Below are 21,909 nucleotides of genomic sequence, written 5' to 3'. Positions count from 1 at the left end.
ACTTTTAAGAGGAAGCGAGGAATCAGAGACAAAACAAATTCTAAGATTCCATAACAAATGAATCAAAAGAAGCTCCAGGAATGGCCTTGGAGTCAAAGTGTCGAGTTTAACACACTGTTCAGTTCAGTTGCTCAGTTGTGTCCAACTCTTTGCGACCCTATGAATCGCAGCACGCCAGGCCTCCCTGTCCATCACCAGCTCCCAGAGTTCACTCAGACTCACGTCCATCGAGTCAGTCATGCCATCCAGCCATCTCATCCTCTGTTGTTCCCTTCTCCTCCTGCCCCCAATCCCTCCCAGCATCAGAGTCTTTTCCAATGAGTCAACTCTTCGCATGAGGTGGCCAAAGTACTGGAGTTTTAGCTTTAGCATCATTCCTTCCAAAGAAATCCCAGGGCTGATCTCCTTCAGAATGGACTGGTTGGATCTCCTTGCAGTCCAAGGGACTCTCGAGAGTCTTCTCCAACACCACAGTTCAAAAGCATCAATTCTTCGGCGCTCAGCCTTCTTCACAGTCCAACTCTCACATCCATACATCACCACAGGAAAAACCATAGCCTTGACTAGACGGACCTTTGTTGGCAAAGTAATGTCTCTGCTTTTGAATATGCTATCTAGGTTGGTCATAACTTTCCTTCCAAGAGCCCCTTTTAAAATGAGGTGTGGAGGGCAGGGATGGTGAAGATCAGCTTGAGGAAGGGAAGCAGAATGCAAATACCTAGTTCAGTTAAAAAGACTCAACAGAAGAGACTTCCATCTGATGTCAGTCATCAAGAAAACCCTAAACTCCCACAAATATGTATAAAATAGATAATGAGAACCCACTGCATAGCACAGGGAACTCTACTCAATGCCCTGTAGTGACCTAAATGGGGAGGAAATTCAAAAAAGAGGGGATATATGTATACATATAGTTGATTCGCGTCACTGTACAGCAGAAACACAACATTGTAAAGTAACTATACCCCAACAAAATACAAAACAACACCCCCCACCAACTCCCTCACATCGTGCGTACGTGCCAAGTTGCTTCAGTCGCGTCTGATTCTTTTGTGACTTTAAGTGCCTGGGCTTAAGAAACTGTGTTTAGTATCCACTTGCAGGTTTGAAATAATGTCGTTTTACACTAAAACCAGTGTAGTGGCATTTATAACACAATGGGCACAGAGAAATAGGTGCTTAGTGAAGGTGCTGAAAGAAAGGACGGCCAGAGAAAACTCTTCTAGGAATTCAGAGGAGAACAAAGAGGTTCCCCCAAACCCAGCACATCAACACAGCAGCTGTGGTCACCAAGGAACGCAGCAGAGGCGGTATCACACGTGTCCCTGTGTGACTGTAACTCCATCACACACACGTGTCCCTGCGTGGCTGTAACTCCATCACACAATCAGAGCACCCCTCCTCCTAAGATGCTCTAGCAGGGCCACAGAGCTAAGCGTGACAGGACCAAACCCTCAGAAAGATTACAGTCGACAGGACACAGACATGCAGGGCTAACTCTCGTAAATGAAAGAAGCAAATTGCTCAAAGCTGAGCTCTTCTATTGGCCCTGGGTGTCCTTCTGAGCAGGGACATCTTTTCTGTTCATCTGAGAACTGCTGGCAACCAGAGGAAGGTGAGGGCCCAGGCAAAGAGAAGCAGGTGCAAAAAAATAGAAAGGGGAGGAAGGAATGGATGGGAAGCAAACACCGAGCACAATACTGTCCCCCAGAAATACAATGCGGCCACAGAGGTGATTTTAGATTTTTCTTAGTCACATTAATCTTAATGATATATTTTATTTAACCAAAATATGCAAAATACACATTTGCTATCTCAATACATAATATAAAAATTTATTAATGAGATATTTGATAATACTCTTTTCTACAATTATGGCACATTTCAGGTCAAACAAATCTCATTTCAAGTTCTCAACAGTCACTCGAGGCTAGTGGCCATTGTACTGATGGCACAAATGATGGGGGTCTGAGAACAGAAGGAAGGGTTCAGACCACACCACTAGGTGTGAGACCGGAGGGTAAACAGCAGATGAAGATGCCGTGGAGCACGCAGGGTCCCTCAGGCTGTTCTTTAAAGCACTGTTGACATGCTTGCTTTCAAAACCCTTTCTCAATACATGAAGGTTTAATTTCTATTTCTAGCCCTCAAGGCTCTGTTAGGAATAGAGAGAGCCAGAGAGAAAGCAAGGCAAAACGGGGAGTAGGGGTTGGGAAAGGTATTCAAATGTGCAAATTTCTTTTTGGACGTAAGACTAGGAAAATAATAATTACTGCGAAAAGCATTATTACCTGTGCCAGGCACTCTTCTGAGCTCTCTCTTTACACAAAGCAGGTACTATATTTTTTTCCATTTTACAGATTAAAAACAATGAGGCTTAATTTTTTTTTTTCCATTTTACCGATTAAAAACAATGAGCCTTAGCTGAGTTGAGTAATTTCCTCCGAGCCGCTCATCTCTAAATGACTCAACAGGCGCTTGGCTCCTGAGCTGCAGGCTTGACTGAGAAGTCCAGGCAGACCTGCAGAGGAGGCGAGGGTACCAGTCCATCCCCCAATGGACTAGGCCTGGACCTCTGGAACATCTCGCTGCTCTGGGAAAGGTGTGAGCTCGCTAGTTCAACGGGGAGGTGATTCTCCTCAAGAAAGCCTCTCAAGGAAGCTGGAACTGGGTATTACAGACAAATGCAAGGGGCTGGGGTCGGGGTGGGCGTAGTGGTTGGGTTACCACATCTCACTGTGGTATAAAGGTTTCTTCTAAGGCCTCCCTTAGAAATCTCAGTAATAACAGCTCCTATTCACTGCTGCTGCTGCTAAGTCATGTCAGTCGTGTCCGACTCTGTGCAACCACACGGACAACAGCTCACCAGGCTCTTGTCCCTGGGATTCTCCAGGCAAGAACACTGGAGTGCCATTTCCTTCTCCAATGCATGAAAGTGAAAAGTGAAGTCGCTCAGTTGTGTCCGACTCTTCACGATGCCATGGACTGTAGCCTACCAGGCTCCTCCTATTCACTGACCACCTACTATATGCCAAGTATCAGTCTAAGCACTTTACATGTCTTAACACATTCAAATTTCACAAAAACCCTATAAGAAACGTATTGTTATAACATTATACAGATGAGCAAATGGATGGAGTGAGAGAGCTTAAAAAACTTGGTCACGGTCACCCGGCGAGTAAAGATCTGAACCCAGGAAGGCTGGCTTCTGCTCCATGGCACTGGGCAGTAACAAGGGTTCTGTGTCCAGCTTCTCCTCTCACAGCCCACCTGAGAAAGTGAGCCACAAGGAGGGGAACCCAGTGACAAAGGCGATCTGTGTGCTGCCTGTGGACACTGGTCTCTCCTGGTCTCAATTTCCATACATGCAGGCGCTGAACCAGAAGGCCTCTGAGGTCTTGTCTGCCATTTGCAAACCTGCATCAAGTTGGGTGGATGGCCAGCCTCATCGCCCCCTGAGATTCCTCTCCTGTTAGTCCTGCAGCCACTCCAGTTCTGAACTGAGCACCGTGTGGGAGGCTCGAGGAGAAGCGTCCTATCTGTGCAGAAGCGCCCGCAGCCATGTCAGGGCAGAGTCCCACCTTGGGCGCACGGCGGGGGTGGAGAACCAGGCCAGAGGAGGTTGGCTCCTCCAGAGAGAACCAGGGGCTGCTTCTGTCCATCGCTTTCCCCCGCGCTCTGCCTTCCTGATCCCCTAGTCAAACTAGTCACCAGTCTAAAACAGGCAGCATGCAACGAAAGGGAAGAGATGATTTCTCATGCCATTTGCAACCTTCCTCTCCTCTGAGACAAACCTTCCCAGCGGTCAGACAGGAAGCCCATTGTCCAGCCAGGATCCCTTTTCTCATGAGAACTTCCCAAACTCGGGGGAGGGCCAGCTGCGGGCGCTCCAGCCTTTCCCAGGGTGTGGTTCCAGAGCAAGTGGGGGTGAGCAGCAGCAGAAGCCACCATGGCTCAGGCTGCCCTCTCGCAGAGGCCCGGCCCAAGCCCCGCTCCAGGGGACTGAGGCTCACAAGCAGGTCCAGCTTCAGAGGCTGTCCCTCCTGCTTCAGGCCTGCATCTTTCACTCCCCTCACCTCACAGGAGAGGGGACATGCCAGCCGGCAGGTCAGAGCCTACAAGAAGGAAGAACATTTTCTTTATGGCACCTTGCCCCAAACATGAAAACTCCTGTCATCTGAGAGTGGCCACCAAAGTTGTTCTGAAGGAAGCAGTGCTGCTCCTTGGCCTGGAAACCCTGACCTGAAAGTACAAAGGGTCAGCTGGAGCCCCACCCAACTGTCAAGACTTGGCTCCCAGGTCGCCTGCCCAGGACACCGTCCCAAAGAGAACTAAGCGGCACGGGCAGAGCCTACCCCCGGCCTACAGTGAGAGCAGCCGGGTGAGCTAGGACAGTTCCCCACTGCGTGGGCTTGGGCGGGTCTTCCCATTCCCCAGTTCCCTCACCTGTTAAGAGGGGGACAGTAAAGGTGTGTACCTCGTGGGCGCTGTGCAGATTCATCACAATCATGCCTCTCACACACCAAGCAGTCAATAAACAGCAGCTCTATCACCCTCCTCTTTTCTCCACACATCTTCCTGCCTCCCCATAAAGCACTGGCTGTACTGTTGTCTCTGCAATTATTTTCTCACAGGTCGGTCCACCCCACCTCTCCACTAACCCACCCACATACCCAAGCTGTAGGGTAAGCATTTGTTCTGCTTCTTGTATTCCCAGATCTCGGTACAGAAACTGGCAGAAACTGACTTCACCTACAAAATTTTGCCCACATTTCAAGGCACTGTCTTTTTAAATGCAAAGGGTCACATGGTTTCTGATTTGAGATGAATCAGGAGCGGATAACAGCTGAAACAGGAGGGAAGTTGGCAGGCAGGGCACAATGTTTAGAATGACATAGTCATAGGACACAACAAAAAACTGGTTAGAACTAACAAGGCCCAAGATGGTGGAAGACGAAACTTCCAGGAGACTCTGAGCCTCTTTATACACTCACTGTAACGCATCAGCTAATTGACACACCGGCCAGGGCCATGACAGGTCTGAGGCCAACCATAGAAAGCTGAAAAGTGGGTGGTGGCCCAGTTCCTGGAAATCCCCGCCCTCTTCCCCAAAACAGCTGGAATAACCCTCCCACTTATTAATCTATGAAATCAGCCAATCCATACAAAGTATAACCACACCACATTTTGGAGTCTCGCTTTCTGAGATGGCCCACACTCTTGTCTGTGGACTGTGTCTCTCTGTAAATAAATCTACTTCTTACCTATCACTCTGTCTCTCACTGAATTCTTTCTGCAATCAGACGTCAAGAACCTGTGCTTCATTAAGCCCTGAGACCAGGTGTGTGATGTCAGTTAAAAGACCTTGGGCTCCATCCTAATCTGAGCTGCGTGGTTTCTAGCAGGGAGAGACGCCCTCGGCATGGGACATCTCATGTTCTCTAAACTGCCATCTCCCCGTGAAAATACACTCCCAGCCACCAGAATCGGGCCATGCAGAGTCACAGCGTGGTCTGATGGTGAATCAGGGTTTGACCTGGGGGCCTGCCCTCTCCTGGGCCTTACTTCCTAGCAGCCAATACTCACCTTCGTGAAGTGCTTAAGGGGATGGATGAAACTATGTACCTGAAAGTGTCTTGCATCATGCCTGGCACACAGTAGGCACTTTCTTTAAATTCTTTACATTTATTATTCACACTATAAATGTGATTTGTAAATGTAAACTGATTTGTATAAATGTAAACTAATTTCTTACCTGTGGTTTTTGGAATAGGGTAGGGCAAAGACTCCAGCAAAGAAAAGGGATTGCTTCAGAAATTTCTTGATGTCTGGAGAGGGACAGGCAGTGAGAAGAGTAGGATGAGCACTCTGGCTTGCCTGCTGTCCCCTCCTCCAGCTCAGTAATATGCCAGCCCCCTGCCCCACTGTGTTCTCAGCAGAGCCTGAGCTGTTCTTGGCTGACAGAGAAATGAAGATGCTCAGTCATGTGCGACTCTCTTTGTGATCCCATGGACTGTAGCCTACCAGGCTCCTCTGTCCGTGGAATTTTCCGGGCAAGAGTACTGGAGTGGGTTGCCATTGCCTTCTCTGGGGCATCTTCCCAACCTTGGAATTGAACCCAGGTCTCCAGCACTGCAGGCAGACACTTTACCCTCTGAGCCACCAGGGAAGATTAATGGCCTCCATATGGCCTGTTACCCTTTCACCCCTTTTCTCACAGCTCAGGGACTTGAGAGACACGCGGCCACCTGGGGCTACACCCTCACCCCACCCCTACTGTACAACTGAGAAGACGAGCAGGCAGGAGGACCCTTCTCCTGTTGCTGCTCCAGGCCTGGGCCTCACAGTATCAAAAACCCTCCCACCCACCGCAGTGACTTAAGAGAGCAGCACCCACAATTTTCCACCGCCTCCACCCCAGGATGGTGGGATGCCAGCAGGGCTAAGGAGACAGGCCATTCCACGTGCTTAACAAATGATACTACGTTCCCCTGAGAGCAGTAAAGGGTTAAGAGAAAACAGATGTTTATTTTTTCTCATCAGCGACTGCTACTTCCTGGTCTCATCTCCTTTATCCTATCATTGAAGAAGCTGCCCACGTGTCTGCTCTTGCCCTCAGAATTCCCCACCTCTAGGAGGATGGAGGCTGGTCCTCTGCAGGAAGGCCCCAGTCAGCTGCTTAAGGCACTGAGCAACCTCAGAAGGAGAACTGATGAGCGAGTGATAACTGACTTCAGAGTCTGGCTGGGAGTTTACGACAGGGCTGGACTCAGAGTTGTGGTTTCATTCCCAGTCCACCATCTGATGGAAATACCTTATGCCAAGTCTGGTGTCAGGCACACACAGTAGGCCTTCGAGAAACACAAATTTAAATTTAAAACAAATTTAAAGATCTCTGCTGTCCAACAGGGTAGAAGTGATGAAGAGAATTAACATTTATCACCAGGCGCTATGAGAGGCAATTTAAAGTTACTATCCTATTTTTAACTCTCCCATCCTATGAGGAAAGTGGTGTCATACTCAATTTGTTCAGATGAAGAAAGTGATGCTCTGAGCAATTTAGTAGTGGCCTGAGATTACAAATCTACCTGGTAGTAGAGTCTGGATTGAAACTCTGGCATGCCTTTCTCCAGCTCCTTGACTACAGATGCCACCAAAAAAGTTACCCCAAGACCTACAAAAGTGTAGCATGGGGGTGGGGTCCATCTGACAAAAAGTTGCAGTAATTCCTGTTTGGCGAAGAATGTGGACTGGTGAGTTTACTTGTGCCCAGAGAACTCAGCTCATATCTCAAGTGGGGCCACATTTTTCCAGAGAGCTGGGGGGAAAAGGCAAGACGGTTTCCTTTAGTAATCTGTGAGCATTACAAACAATGGAGCTATTTAAGGAGCACGGATCCCAAAGCTGCAAGTGGGAGAGGGCATGGGGGCATTTTCAGCTTGGGAACACCCACCTTCCAAGAGGGATACATGACAGGAAGCCCGCCACTGAGTGCAGAACGGGGGTGTGAGCTACATTTAGATAGAGGGCTGCCCTTCTGCCCACCGCCTAGTATACAGAGGATCACCAGGGCAGCTCTGCCAAGGCCCAGAATAAACAGCCTCTGCTGCGTGCCTCCAAACAGGGAGTCAGGCAGCGCCTTGCTTATGCTGGGTGCTCAACAAGCCACTGCTGCTTGCCCAGGCTCACACACCTGCAGTGAACGAAAGGGAGCAACTGGTAAACTCTAGCCACAGAGCGCGGCAGAAATCAGCTGAGGGGGCAGAAATCAGCGATGGAGGTGACCTGTAACTGGCAAGCGCTACACTTCTTGGAAAAACACCCACCCAGTAATTGAGGGGTAAAGGTCTGAATCATCTTTTCTGAAGAAAGAGATGTGATGGATCTTGCTGTGACAGACAAGGTGCAAATAACAGACTACAGGTCGAAGGCCGGCCATAAAGTGAGCCCTGCACATTCCGTGGGGGTTTGTGTCAGGCCTGACCCTACCACGAGATTAGGAGATATAAAAGGGAAAAGACAAGGCGGTTCTTTGGAGGGTGGGGTGCGTGGCATGGGGAATGAAGTGGCAAGGGCCAGGGGTCATTGCCTTAATCACCTCTGAGCCAACAAAAATGAGGAACACTGTGACCAATGGGCCATGGGAAGATGGAGTCAAAAGTTACAAAATCTATTCATCTGGAGAGTCTTCCTCCATCTGTGAGGAAGGAGAGTCTCTTCTTTAAATGCTTCATCAGTTTAACCACACTGTTCATACAGCCACCACAGGAAAAGGAGCTTGTCTGGCCTTCTTGGTTTCCTCTGCACTTCCTAGAAAGGGAACTTCCCACCCTCTGCTATCATCAGCTGATCAAGGGTGGTGAGAAGTCTCCCCAGAGGAGTTTTATTCTTCTCTACCCCCAGTCAGTCCTAAAGGCAATCAGTCTTGAATATTCACTGGAAGGACTGATGGATGCTGAAACTGAAACTCCAAAACTTTGGCCACCTGATGCAAAAAACTGACTCATTGGAAAAGACCCTGATGCTGAGAAAGATTGAAGGCAGGAAGAGAAGAGGATGACAGAGGATAAGATGGTTGGAAGGCATCACCAACTCAATTGACATGAGTTTGAGCAAGCTCCAGGAGTTGGTGATAGACAGGGAAGCCAGGGTGCTGCAGTCCATGGGATCGCAAAGAGTCAGACATGACTGAGCGACTGAACTGAACTTTCAGTTTGTGAGTCTTTCTAAAGTTCTGGGCCAGACGGAGCCAGAGGACTCCTGGCAGATCCCTTTCCTTGTCCCAGGCAGAAGGGAAGGCCAGAGTTTCTCTCACCTCCTGTGAATTCACTCACATCAGACCCGCTGTGAGGTCCATGGCAGGGCCCCTGCCCTCAAGCGCTTTCTCACATGTCTGGGACCTGCTTCCCCTTTGATTTTAGCTTGAGTATTTATTAGCCTGGCTGTGACAGGCTGTCAAGATCCCTTGATCATTAAACAAAGCAAACGCAAAACAGATTAGTGAGCTTCAGGGACAGAGTCTCAACCGTGCTTTTTATTTGTCCATCTGAGCCCCACCTTCCTGTTGCCTCCCCTGCCTCTCTCAGGTCTTTGGGCCCCTGCGCCTGGTAAGCCACTTGTGACTGACCAGACAAGATTCCGGGTCAGAAGACATTGCCTGTTGCAGCCTCAGTCATTTGTGCGTCAGAAGATACCTGTGTCCAAACATCACACAGGTGAACAGAAAATATCCTTTAATCTTTTGTCTTCCAAAGAATGGTTTAATGACTTTCACCCATTAGAAGAGAGTTAAAAAACACTTGCAAACCTTGATTCTTATTCCCTCTGGATTTCTTTCTACTAGGAATGCTTTCTCAATATAACATTTTCATATCTATGAGCCCCGACCAGTGTGCCAGGTTGGTGATAGAACTTCGAGAGTAAATAATACATCCCTGGTGACTCGGACGGCAAACAGTCTACCCGCAGTGCGGGAGACCTGGGTTCGACCCCTGGGTTGGGAAGATCCCCTGGAGAAGGGAATGGCTGCCCACTCCAGTATTCTGGCCTGGAGAATTCCATGGACAGAGGAGCCTGGCAGGCTACAGTCCACGGGGTCACAAAGAGGCAGACACAACTGAGCGACTTTCACTGTTCCTGAGGAGACTTCACACTCTTTGGGGGTACAGATGAGGCGCCCCAAGTAGGTTATAATAATAGTAACATCTACTCTATCTCCTAGAGTTCACCTAAGGATTGCATGTATCCATCTGTTCTTTCAATAGGTTTTTACTAAGCACTACAGCACTGTGGCAGGCAATGGGGAAGGAGGGTTGGGAAGGCAACAAAGATACCGACCCTACCTTCTGGGAGCTTGTGGTCTAATAAATAACCACAGGAGACACATGTTAGAAATCAATCTGGGCTACACTAGGAGGTTCTGAAGAAGGGTTAATTCAACGGGGGAAGAGATCAGAAAGGAAGAAAGAAATGATACCAGAACTCCAAATCTAGAGGTAAACAGGACTGTGACATGGGATGAAAGACTGTGACTTGCATAAAGGAGGGGGAAGAGCATGCAAGGGGGAGCAAGGGGGAGACAAGGGCATAGCAGAGGAGCAAGAAGAGGGTGTGTGTGTGTGTGTGTGTGTGTAGCAGGACATAGCTGGAAATTCAGAAAATCAGGGAGGGCCCCAAATACAAATCTGAATAATGAAAAACTCTTGGGTTCTTCTTCCCTACTACTATTATTACTACCAATAAAACGAAAAGCCGGCTCTATGTTTCTAATCCAGCTGAAGAAGCCATCTGAATCTCCCTGCCAACTCTGGCAACTAGTTTTCAGTGGAGCTGGGGTGCAGGTGTGGCAGAGCCAGGGCAGCAGAAGGACCGAAAGAAACCATGTGAGCTCTCCGGTGCAGATGCATCATGTGTCTTAAGTGTGCCAAGGTGAGGGGGCCCGGGAAAAACTGCAGGGACTAGAGCAGAGAAAAGGAGTACAGAGATGTCCTGCGGTCAATTTCGTTCCCAGGGTTCTCTCACACAGCAGCAGATGGCCTATCCCTGGAGGACTCAATCTCGGAAAACAGCTGCTCCCAGATCCCGGTCTAACAGCTGGGGTCACAGGACCTCTCCGCGCAAGCTGAATGCCAGAAATCAATGGGTTCCATTGTGCCTGAGCTCTCATGTCCAGGCTCATGCCCTAGGCCTGCCTGGAATTGAGGACTGAGAAAAATAAAACTATACACTTTGAAAGACTGCACTTGCAAATTCACGGAAAGATATAGTATTATAAAGTCCAATTTCATTTAAATTACCTTGACTTTTCTAGGAAACTATTGAGATGCTAATTATTTGAGAGATAAAGGAGAGTGGGGGCGGGGGCAGGGAGCAGAGGGACAGATCATAATTGGAGGAAAACCCCAAACTGTCTCTGGCCCTCCTCGTCTTCCTGCCCATGGCACAGAATACCAACCAAACCAAAAAGCAGGCGAGATGCCCCATGTACTGGAAAAGGGGATAAAAATCCATAAAACGGTGTGTGTGTACACAGAGGAGTGTAAGTGTATGATTACATAATTAGGCACATTAAAGTATTTATACTGCTGAGACTAAAAGCCCCCACTCAAAGGCATTCCACCAAAGTTGAAAGGGGAAAAAGAAAATAGAAAATAAAGCATCTAATTGCAATCTTCCACAAAGCCAGACATCCCCAGCTGGTGCCACAGCTGAATTCTCTTAATTAACATGTTGTAATGGCAAGTATGAAAGACACTGTATGCTTATCAACTCCATGCCTTGGCTAGCCAGGCATGGGAGAAGGCCACAACGCTGCTATAATTAAAGATTTTTCTCTTTCCATTATAATGGTACCCTGGTGTGGGATGTCAGTGGTTTTTGCTTAAAAACTTAGTTGTTTAAAGCACACACATAATAAAACTCTATACTCACAAAGTCAAGGACTGAGACTGGAGTATACGAAAGAGTTCACAGTCCAGGCACGAGTTTCTAGTTTATTTTTGGTGGTTGATTTTCTCTTACCTCCCCAAACCTGGGACTTTTCCAGTTAGAGAAAGCCAGCAGTGTTTGAGCAGCCTAGCCTTTTAAATAAATGCAGCCCATCTGACAGCTTAAAATCATAGGTTAAAAGTATCTAAATAGAAAAAAGATGACAGACATCAGCATATAAATGAGTAAACTGCCAGGGGAAAGGCCTTGAGAGTAGGTCAACATGGACTGTGTTCCAAGGGACAGATTCAGCCCCAGAAGCCCAGAAGGGCCTTGCACCCTTACAAACAGGGTTTTGTTTCTGCACAATTCTTGATCACAGGGGAACCTGGTTATAGTTTTTCCATTTCTCCAGAGAGAGCCCCCCTGAAGTCAAATGATAGGTTTATATATTATAATATATATAAAGAAGATGGGCTCTCAGGAAGCCAAACGAGATGCTAAAATGCCTAATAATGCTTTGGCTTTTATACTCCTGGACAGCATAACTCAGGTTTTTGGGGTTTTTTTTACACTATTCTTTAACTATGTTCTTCCTCTTCACCACTGAGGAGGGCCGTTGACTTAAGAGTCAGCAAATGCTCAACCAACACTAATGATCCCTGGCTCTTGGCATGCTGAACTTCAAAATCTTCTCCTCAATTATTATCAGCTTTAGAAGACCTGCCCTTCTTATAACTACCATCAGCAATGTCATTTTCCCATTTTCAACTCATCCGTAGAGAATAAAGGGCCCCAAATCCAAGTTACTGCTGCAACATACACGGCTGCACAGATGGAGTCTGTGAAGCTGCTCAGAGCATGCTGCAAGCCGGCAGGCAGCCACACCCTAGACCCACCGCCCATGAGGTTTCCTTCTCAGCTGCTGCACCAAAGTCCAAACTCGTTACTCAAAAGGCAACTGCGGTGTCAATTTACAATGTACCAAAGTACAGGTTGTTTCTAAGACAAACTTTTAAAAGCTGACTGCTCAGCACTGTTTCAGAACCACCTCACGAGGTATCCGATTTGCACTCTTTTGCCCCTTACACCCTAGCCCCAAAGGCCCGAATATGAATGAGGAATGTGTCTAAGGATCACTGGCACTCAGCAACACACACATACCTGCACTTCACAAAGAAGCCAGGACTGCAGCCAGGGTGCATAGGTTTGCATGGCACCAAGGGAAGCCAAGCTAGTCGGCACACGCCATAGGCCTGTTACTCATCCTGGGTTTCCGATTCTCTCTGCCTTGTTGATGGAAAAGGCTTGTTACATGTGCAAGTGGCGATCCTGAGTCTTCGCAGGTACTTCTCGCAGTGGAATAATGTGAGCAGAACAATAGTCTCTCCCTCCCCACCTCACCCCCAGCTGCTGGGAGTAACTAGGCCTACAGGAAAGAGAATCCACGTGCTTCATAGACTCCACAGGAGTGGGTGGGCAATCCTCTGGGGCTAGTCTATTTGTACTTGCAGTCCATGTGCAAAACCAAATGAAACCATACACTCCAAGATGGCAGAGAAGTTGCAGAGCAACTGATTCTGAACTGTGGGCCTGCTGCTTTCTCTCACACAATCCTCTCAATTTTCCCAGCCAGCCTCACCTCTCTGAGGGACAGAGATAATAAAGAGCAAAGAGAGCTGTGTGTGTCACAGAAATCCCTTGCATTCCTATACACTAACAATGAGAAAACAGAAAGAGAGATTAAGGAAACAATTCCATTCACCATTGCAAAGAAAAGAATAAAATACTTAGGAATATATCTACCTAAAGAAACAAAAAGACCTATATATAGAAAACTATAAAACACTGGTGAAAGAAATCAAAAAGGACACAAATAGATGGAGAGATATACTGTGTTCACCGATCGGAAGAATCAATATAGTGAAAATGAGTATACTACTCAAAGCAATCTATAGATTCAATGCAATCCTTATCAAGCCACCAACGGTATTTTTCAGAGAACTAGAACAAATAATTTCACAATTTGTATGAAAATACAAAAAACCTCGAATAGCCAAACCAATCTTAAGAAAGAAGAATGGAACTGGAGGAATAAACCTGCCTGACTTCAGGCTCTACTACAAAGCCACAGTCATTGAGACAGTATGGTACTGGCACAAAGACAGAAATATAGATCAATGGAACAAAATAGAAAGCCCAGAGATAAATCCATGCACCTATGGACACCTTATCTTTGACAAAGGAGGCAAGAATATACAATGGAGAAAGGACAATCTCTTTAACAAGTGGTGCTGGGAAAACTGGTCAACCACTTGTAAAAGAATGAAACTAGCTCTTTGAGGAAGACGTGGTCGAGGCTGCCGTGGACCTTTGTGCCGCCCGCTCCTGCTCCTGACTCACCGCTGTTCACTCTCGCCGAGGAACAAGTCAGTCAGGAAGCCATGCCACAGCCATGGCCTTTAAAGACACCGGCAAGACTCCCGTGGAGCCAGAGGTGGCCATTCACCGGATTAGGATCACCCTCACCAGCCGCAACGTGAAGTCTCTGGAGAAGGTGTGTGTTGACCTGATCGGAGGCGTGAAGGAAAAGAATCTCAAAGTTAAAGGACCAGTTCGGATGCCTACCAAGACTCTGAGAATAACTACGAGGAAAACTCCTTGTGGTGAAGGTTCTAAGACTTGGGATCGATTCCAAATGAGGATCCACAAGCGACTCATTGATCTGCACAGTCCTTCTGAAGTTGTCAAGCAGATCACTTCCATCACTATTGAGCCGGGAGTCAAGGTGGAAGTCACCATTGCCGATGCCTAAATCAACCTTTTTAATAAATCAATAATCAGTTGTTAAAAAAAAAAAAAAAGAATGAAACTAGAACACTTTCTAACACCATACACAAAAATAAACTCAAAATGGATTAAAGATCTAAACGTAAGACCAGAAACTATAAAACTCCTAGAGGAAAACATAGGCAAAACACTCTCTGACATAAATCACAGCAGGATCCTCTATGACCCACCTCCCAGAATATTGGAAATAAAAGCAAAAATAAACAAATGGGGCCTAATTAAAATTAAAAGCTTCTGTACAACAAAGGCAACTATAAGCAAGATGAAAAGACAGCCTTCAGAATGGGAGAAAATAACAGCAAATGAAGCAACGGACAAAGAATTAATCTCACAACTATACAAGCAACTCTTGCAGCTCAATTCCAGAAAAATAAATGACCCAATCAAAAAGTGGGCCAAAGAACTAAACAGACATTTCTCCAAAGAAGACATACAGATAGCTAACAAATGTATGAAAAGATGCTCAACATCACTCATTATCAGAGTAAAGCAAATCAAAACCACAATGAGGTACCATTTCATGCCAGTCAGAATGGCTGCTATCCAAAAGTCGACAAGCAATAAATGCTGGAGAGGGTGTGGAGAAAAGGGAACCCTCTTACTTACACTGTTGGTGGGAATGCAAACTAGTACAGCCACTATGGAGAACAGTGTGGAGATTCCTTAATAAACTGGAAATAGAACTGCCATATAACCCAGCAATCCCACTGCTGGGCATACACACTGAGGAAACCAGAATTGAAAGAGACACGTGTACCCCAATGTTCATCGAAGCACTGTTTATAATAGCCAGGACATGGAAGCAACCTAGATGTCCATCAGCAGATGAATGGATAAGAAAGCTGTGGTACATATACACAATGGAATATTACTCAGCCATTAAAAAGAATACATTTGAATCAGTTCTAATGAGGTGGATGAAACTGTAGTATATTATACAGAGTGAAGTAAGCCAGAAAGAAAAACACCAATACAGTATACTAACGCATATATATGGAATTTAGAAAGATGGTAACGATAACTCTGTATGCAAGACAGCAAAAGACACACAGATGTATAGAACAGTCTTTTGGACTCTGTGGGAGAGGGCGAGGTTGGGATGATTTGGGAGAATGGCACTGAAACATGTATAATATCATATGTGAAAGGAATCACCAGTCCAGGTTTGATGCATGATACAGGGTGCTTGGGGCTGGTACACTGAGATGACCCAGAGGGATGGGATGGGGAGGGAGGTGGGAGGGGGGTTCAGGATGGGGAACACATGTACACCAGTGGAGGATTCATGTCAATGTATGGCAAAACCAATACAATATTGTAAAGTAAAATAATTAATTTAAAAATTAATAAATAAAATGAAGCATTAAAAAAAACACAACAACAAAAAAAAGAGAGGTGTGTGTGTGTGTTAAGTTGCTTCAGTCTTGTCTGACTCTTTGCGACCCTATGGACTACAGCCTACCAGGCTCCTCTGTCCATGGGATTCTCCAGGCAAGAACACTGGAATGGGTTGCCATGCCCTCCTCCAGGGGATCTTACCAACCCAGGGATCAAACCCACGTCTCTTAGGTCTCCTGCATTAGCAGGAGAGGGTTCTTTACCACTAGTGCCACCTGGGAAGCCCAAAGACAGCTGGGCCTTCTGCAAATGTGGGCTGGCCCATTACAGTCAAATCTTGTTTTGTGGACTACTCTGTTACTCAACTGTTAAAAAAAAAAAAAAAGGCGATTACTCAGAATGGGTTTTAGCATTTATCTACCAGCAATCTGAACAGTGTGTCTGGGGCCTTAGTTTTCACAAAAAAAAAAAAAAAAAAGGGAAAAAACCACTGGTCTTTAAAAGCAGCAACATGATGTCAAAGCTAATGTCTTGAGGCTTCAAGCTAAGCCCTTGTCCCTCTCCTGCACCAGGGCCCATACCCAGAGTGGCAGCTGAGCCTCTGCTGGCCTACACCCTGCCCTGGTGACAGGCTGGGATGATCCCCAAAGAGGAGCCGCTCACTTCCCAGGGTTCCAAACCTGATGCCTGCCCTGGACATGCTCTGGGTCCGTGCCAGGGAGCTTGGGGTGGGTCAGCTGGGAGGGGCAGGCCCCGCCCAGGCCCAGTGGCTGGTATGGAAACTGTCACTATGTTCCTGACTTAGGCAAACTGGGCAGTACTTCCCTTGGCAATCATTTACTCTTCCCTCTTTCTATTGGAACTTAATAGATCTTGCGATGATGTGTTTGTCCCCACTGATGCAATCTCCCTCAACAATAATTTATTTTCTCAATTTTCACTTTCTATAAACAGCAGCTACTAGTAGTCTATTAAGAAGAATACTTTCTGACTGATCCTCTTTGGTATTATTTATAGTCCAAAGCTACCCAAACTCCTTATTTACGATTGTGAACGGGTGGAGGGCATGGGTGGAGGGCACAGAACTCAGCACGGGCAAGGATTCTGCATGATGCACCCCGACTCCTGATTAGGCACAAGGTGACCCATGTTGTCTGGATCTGAGCAATCATCCCTGGTCAATCCCAACCTAAAACGAGCAGCATGGAACCCACCGCACTTCGTGCCTGGCTCCACTGGGCCCACCTGGGCATAGCACCTCCACAGGGGCCCTAGTCAAAGTTTAGCTCGAGCTGGCACCTAACACCTGCTCCTAGCCAGACAGCACTAACCTCGTGGCCTAAGTTGCTGTGCCCTGCCAGGGGAAGCTGCAGGCGGCCATAGGCCACGGGCAATGTGCGACCACGCTCACCCAAGACAGAAGCCATGTACCAGGCCATCCCTCTCTCCAAGGACCCAAGTACGACTTCCTCCCAAGAGCGGTGGATGGAGCTGGGGTTCTCCTCCTGCCCACCTGAAGGCATATTCTAGCTTACTCTGGTCAGCTAATATTCCCCAAAGCCACATTTTTCCTAATGCTGCTACTCTCTTCTCAGAATCTGAGAAAGGCTGCCCATTTCTTCCTGTAAGTCTAAATGTTTCTCCTGGATGTGCTAGGCCCTCCACAATTTGGTCTGTCCTGTTTCTCCGACGTCAAGTCCCGCTAGGCTACCCCCACCATTGGGCTTACTCACCCACATTCGTGGCCTCAGGTCAGCCTGCTGGCTCTTCTCAGCTCCTCCTTCCCCTCTCAAATATCCTTTCTTACCCGACATCAGCTTAACACCCCCATCCCCCGACAGTGCAAGGCCTGGCCTCAGTGCTCTCTTCTGTAGGAATTCCCTTTCTCTGAAATGAAGTGCCCACGACTTCACAATTTAGCCCACACTTACTACTGTTTTGTTCACCGTTGCTATGCGTGAGTTGGTCTTGCCTCTCCAGGGTACCATCAGCATCTCAAAAGAACAGCAAATCCACGTTCTCCAGCCTGGGCACACTGAAGGCACTGGACAAAAACGTGATAGAGTCTGTGCCCAGAAGGGCTGATACCTCTTACAACATGGACTGTTTAAATGCTTAAAAAGACCCCAGTTCTTGCATCTCAGGGAGTCTCTCCCCCTCAACACCCAACTCCTGGACCCAGTCCTGGCAAATCCTGACACTTCTGCCTGCAGAGAGCGAGCATTCCGGCTCTCATCAAAGCGTTAAACAAAAGATTTCACAACACCCCCATCCCGCTTCAGGCTCCAAAGCTCTTCAAGGGCACCCTGTTTAAACAAGAGGTGCGGTATATTTTTGGGAAATGATGAAGCAACTTCCCATAAGAGAAAAGAAAAAAATTCCCCAAGTGCAAAAAGGCTTCTTTAAAAAACAAATATAACACCCTGCCTTGCCAAGGGCAGAGAGAAAGAATTTGACATCCAAGCTCTTCATCCTTGGCAAAGAAGCCTGCTGTGCAGGAGCAGGAGAGACAAGCTGTGGGGGGTGGGAGAGGGAAGGAGGCAAATCCTCCTGGCCAGGCGTAGAGTGCAGCACTTCTCAGAGCTGGTGGCCCTACCTAATACCTCATTTCATTCTGCCAAGGTGCCGTGGAAGCTCCCCATCTCCTCCTTCTCTTCCTGGACTCCTTCAACAGCAGATGTGACCCCGTCAAGCTGGGTGCTAATGCAGTATTTCACACCCACCAGAGGTACTTCCACTTAAAAGCAACCGCACAGGGAATTCTCTGGCGGTCCAGTGGTTAGGACTGGGTGCTCTCACTGACAGGGCTCAGGTTTGATCCCCAGTCAGGGAACTGAGATCCCACAAGCTGCACCACACAAACAACTATGGTAACTCCTTTGGAGGAGTTGCTTAGTCACTAAGTTGTGTCTGACTCCTTGCAACCCCATGGACTACAGCCTGCTGGGCTCCTCTGTCCATGGAATTTTCCCAGCAAGAATACTGGAATGGATTGCCACTTCCTTTGGAGGATGGTAAAATCCTTTTGCAATAATCGCATTCTTCTTTTTTTTTTTAATGGGGCGGCCGGTATGTTTTGTATTTTATACATTATGTTTGATCATAAGGATTATTTTCTCACATATTCCAGAGTGTCTGCATTTCAGGGGAGGGTGCACGAACAAACTGGGTTAGGAGGAGAAAATTCATATCATTTTGCTTGATCTGCAAGGCTTACCTAACTACTCCTCATCTTTCATCTTTATAACTACTGCTAATCAAACAGTACAGCAACATTAGCAGTACTTTTCAAATAAGAAGAAAGAAAAGCATCACCCGCAAAGGAAACCACTCAGGTCCATGTCCATATAAAGGCCTAATGTATTCATACCCAGTAACCAGCATCTATGTGTTCAGACCTCACTTTGGCATAAGCCCCTTCTCCCTGAACTTGAGAATTCATGCCCATATGGCCTGTTTGCATGAACCAGGAGGCAGCGTGCAACAGATCAATCCTAGCTTTGCCCTTATCAGCAACAGAGCAAAGAATAACTTGTCCCCTTCTGCTTCTTACTCTCCCAATCTACCTAGTGACCATTCTCAAGAACCAATGAAAGGGCCATTAAACAAGCTGTCAAAGAAAGTCACGTCTTTCAGACACAATAATGATGTGAAGAAGGCTCCTGCAAGCTCAGAGTCTCTGACTTGCAGCCCCTTCTTAGGTCCCCACCCCAACCTCCTACAGCAAGCACACAGGCCTGCAGGAGTTCATGTGGGAGCCCCGTTTCTCTAGAACCATGTGGATTCCTGCTACAAAGCTCTTTCAGAAAAGAAGTTAATCTACCTAGTCTGCATCTTTAACAGATTTCCAGAGTTTGTGGAATTTTCTTTTTTTAAGCTGCTGAAGGGGAAGCAGGAGTCTGGGTGTGGCTAAATGGCAAACACAACACCATCCAGAATTCCTTCCCTGAGCAGCGCCTTTCTGCTGGCAGCGTTATCGCATACATACAACTCATGCATCACTTTCAAAATACGCTAGTCAATTTGAAATAAATGTCAGTTTATTATTTTTTTCAAAACAAGCAGTAACTGTGGGGGACCAGGTGCTTTCGTTTGTCTGTTCAGCACATTCCCGCCCTTGCAAGTAAGACATGCTGGAAGACAATTTATTAGGATGTCTACATCAGCTCCTTAACCACAAAAAAGAAATCCCCTTCGCTTGCAGTTACTAAAGAACCGGAGTGCAAAGTGACAGGAGTCAACGCAGTAAACAATTTATGGGGAAGGAACTTGCGGGAAGGGAAGGAGATGGAGCAGCTGTCCCCCAGAAAAGCCACAAGTGAAACAAAGATTAAAAAGAGGTCAACTCCAAGTCTTCATTTTAATTGGAAAGGCGGAGTTAGTAGGGATGAAAGATGAAAGGGATCATCTTCTTAGAATCTGTATTTGAGTTTTGTGGGGCCTGGCTAAGAATCAAACAAGCTCTCCCCTGACACATGGGGCACATACAAACACCTCTAGAGCATAACTAAGGGGTAAATAATATAATTTACGGTGTCGCTTTACTGAAAAGATCGGCAATCAAAGCAGCATCTGAGGTGGAGGGAACAGCATCAGCGAGGCACTGGGGGCACATCTGATGGTGTGTCATGGGAATAAACGCCCGGTGGCGTTTCCTGGACGGAGCATAGGCTAGGGAAGTGGCTGGAGAGATTGCACAGGTGAGGGTACAGACCTTAACAGCAGCCTCACAGCAAGCTTTGAGTTTGTTTTTGTTTTAAGGGGAGAAGAATCATGCTAAGTCTGAGATTTTTTTTTTTTTTAAACTTTACAATATTGTATTGGTTCTGCCATATATCAAAATGAATCCACCACAGGCATACACGTGTTCCCCATCCTGAACCCTCCTCCCTCCTCCCTCCCCATACCATCCCTCTGGGTCATCCCAGTGCACCAGCCCCAAGCATCCAGTATCGTGCATCGAACCTGGACTGGCGACTCGTTTCATATATGATATTATACATATTTCAATGCCATTCTCCCAAATCATCTCACCCTCTCCCTCTCCCACAGAGTCCAAAAGACTGTTCTATACATCAGTGTCTCTTTTGCTGTCTCGTATACAGGGTTATTGTTACCATCTTTCTAAATTCCATATATATGCATTAGTATACTGTATTGGTGTTTTTCTTTCTGGCTTAAGTCTGAGACTTTGAGTTATGCTGCCTGCAGGGTAGAAGACAGATTTGAGGGGAGGGAGGTAAGGAATATACTGGGAACAGAAAAACCAGTTAAGAGTCTAGTGAAAGGTGAGGCCTTGGATGTTAGCAGTACTTTTTTTTTTTTTTCCCCTTAAAGGGGGCTACCATTTATGCCCCCAACTGTAGTTAACCTGGCAGCTGCCTGCCTGCACACTGCCCCCACCCCCCTGCCCAGCCAGCCCGCCCGGACACAACCAGGAAAAAGAGAGCTTCCTGGTTCCTTCTCTAAAAGGAACTCAAACGTCCAGTGGAAAATGGGGGCTTTAGAGAGGGTAGGCGCTTCCAGAATCCCTGTCACTGGTGAGTTCTGGTCCTTGGACAGCAAGTTGTGATGAACTAATAAACACAAGGATCCAAAATCAGAGTGTACCAGCATCTCAAGGAGACACAGCAATAAACTGCAGAATGCTGGGACCCTCTCTTAAACAAAGGATCTGGGAAAGGTGACTAAATCCCTGCCTATCCTTCCATCCACACTGCTCCCCACACCCCAAAAAGCTCAAAAAAATTCTGCTATAAAAAAGGCATGGAAAATGTTCTATTAAGGCTCTACAAATGTTCTGAGAAGGTATAAAATTAAGTGGCTGAAGGGCCTGGGAAACGGCAGACAGCACCCACAAAAGTACACTAGTAAACTTCCAGAAGAAAGACTTCTGTGGTGGTCCAGTGGTGAATCCACCTGCCAAAGAAGCAGACACCAGTTTAATCCCCGTGGTCCCGGAAGATTTCACACGCTGCGGGGCAACTAAGCCTGTGCGCCACAACTATGGAGGCCCCACCCTAGAGCCCCTGCTCCACAGCGCGAGAAGCCCGTGCACCGCAGCTAGAGGAGCCCCCGCTTTCCGCAACTAGAGAAGGCCTGTGCTCAGCAAGGAAGACCTAGGGCAGCCATAAAGAAAGAAAGAAATTGAAAAAAAAAAAAACTTCTAGAAGAAAATATGAGCCCATCTTTTATGAAATTTGAAGAGGATTTCTTAAGAAAGTCAAAGAAAACACATTTCAGAAAGAAAAAATTATGAATAAAGGAGCAGTGGTTCTCAACTCTTTGTTCTCA

At 46.9% G+C, this 21,909-nt stretch overlaps 1 protein-coding gene and 1 pseudogene across 4 annotated transcripts in view; one reads left to right on the top strand and one right to left on the bottom strand.

The window, feature by feature from the left end:
• The window catches only part of SUSD6 (sushi domain containing 6), a 95,081-nt gene that overhangs the window by 13,870 nt on the left and 59,302 nt on the right, over nucleotides 1-21,909 (bottom strand). Inside the window, exon 1 of one of the 4 annotated variants that reach the window (XM_027552271.1) lies at nucleotides 17,547-17,792. The exons of the other annotated variants lie outside the window; for them this stretch is intronic. Coding sequence (XP_027408072.1) covers nucleotide 17,547 — 1 coding nt within the window. The 5' untranslated portion in view covers nucleotides 17,548-17,792. Of the gene's footprint in view, nucleotides 1-17,546; nucleotides 17,793-21,909 lie in introns of those variants that run through there. 4 annotated transcript variants of the gene reach the window in all.
• LOC113899039 lies at nucleotides 13,850-14,257 on the top strand (annotated as a pseudogene).

The sequence above is a fragment of the Bos indicus x Bos taurus genome, chromosome 10, assembly GCF_003369695.1.
Source record: "Bos indicus x Bos taurus breed Angus x Brahman F1 hybrid chromosome 10, Bos_hybrid_MaternalHap_v2.0, whole genome shotgun sequence".
NCBI lineage: Eukaryota > Metazoa > Chordata > Mammalia > Artiodactyla > Bovidae > Bos > Bos indicus x Bos taurus.
The sequence above is the reverse complement of the archived record's forward strand: the minus strand, read 5'-3'. Positions and strand labels throughout refer to the sequence as shown.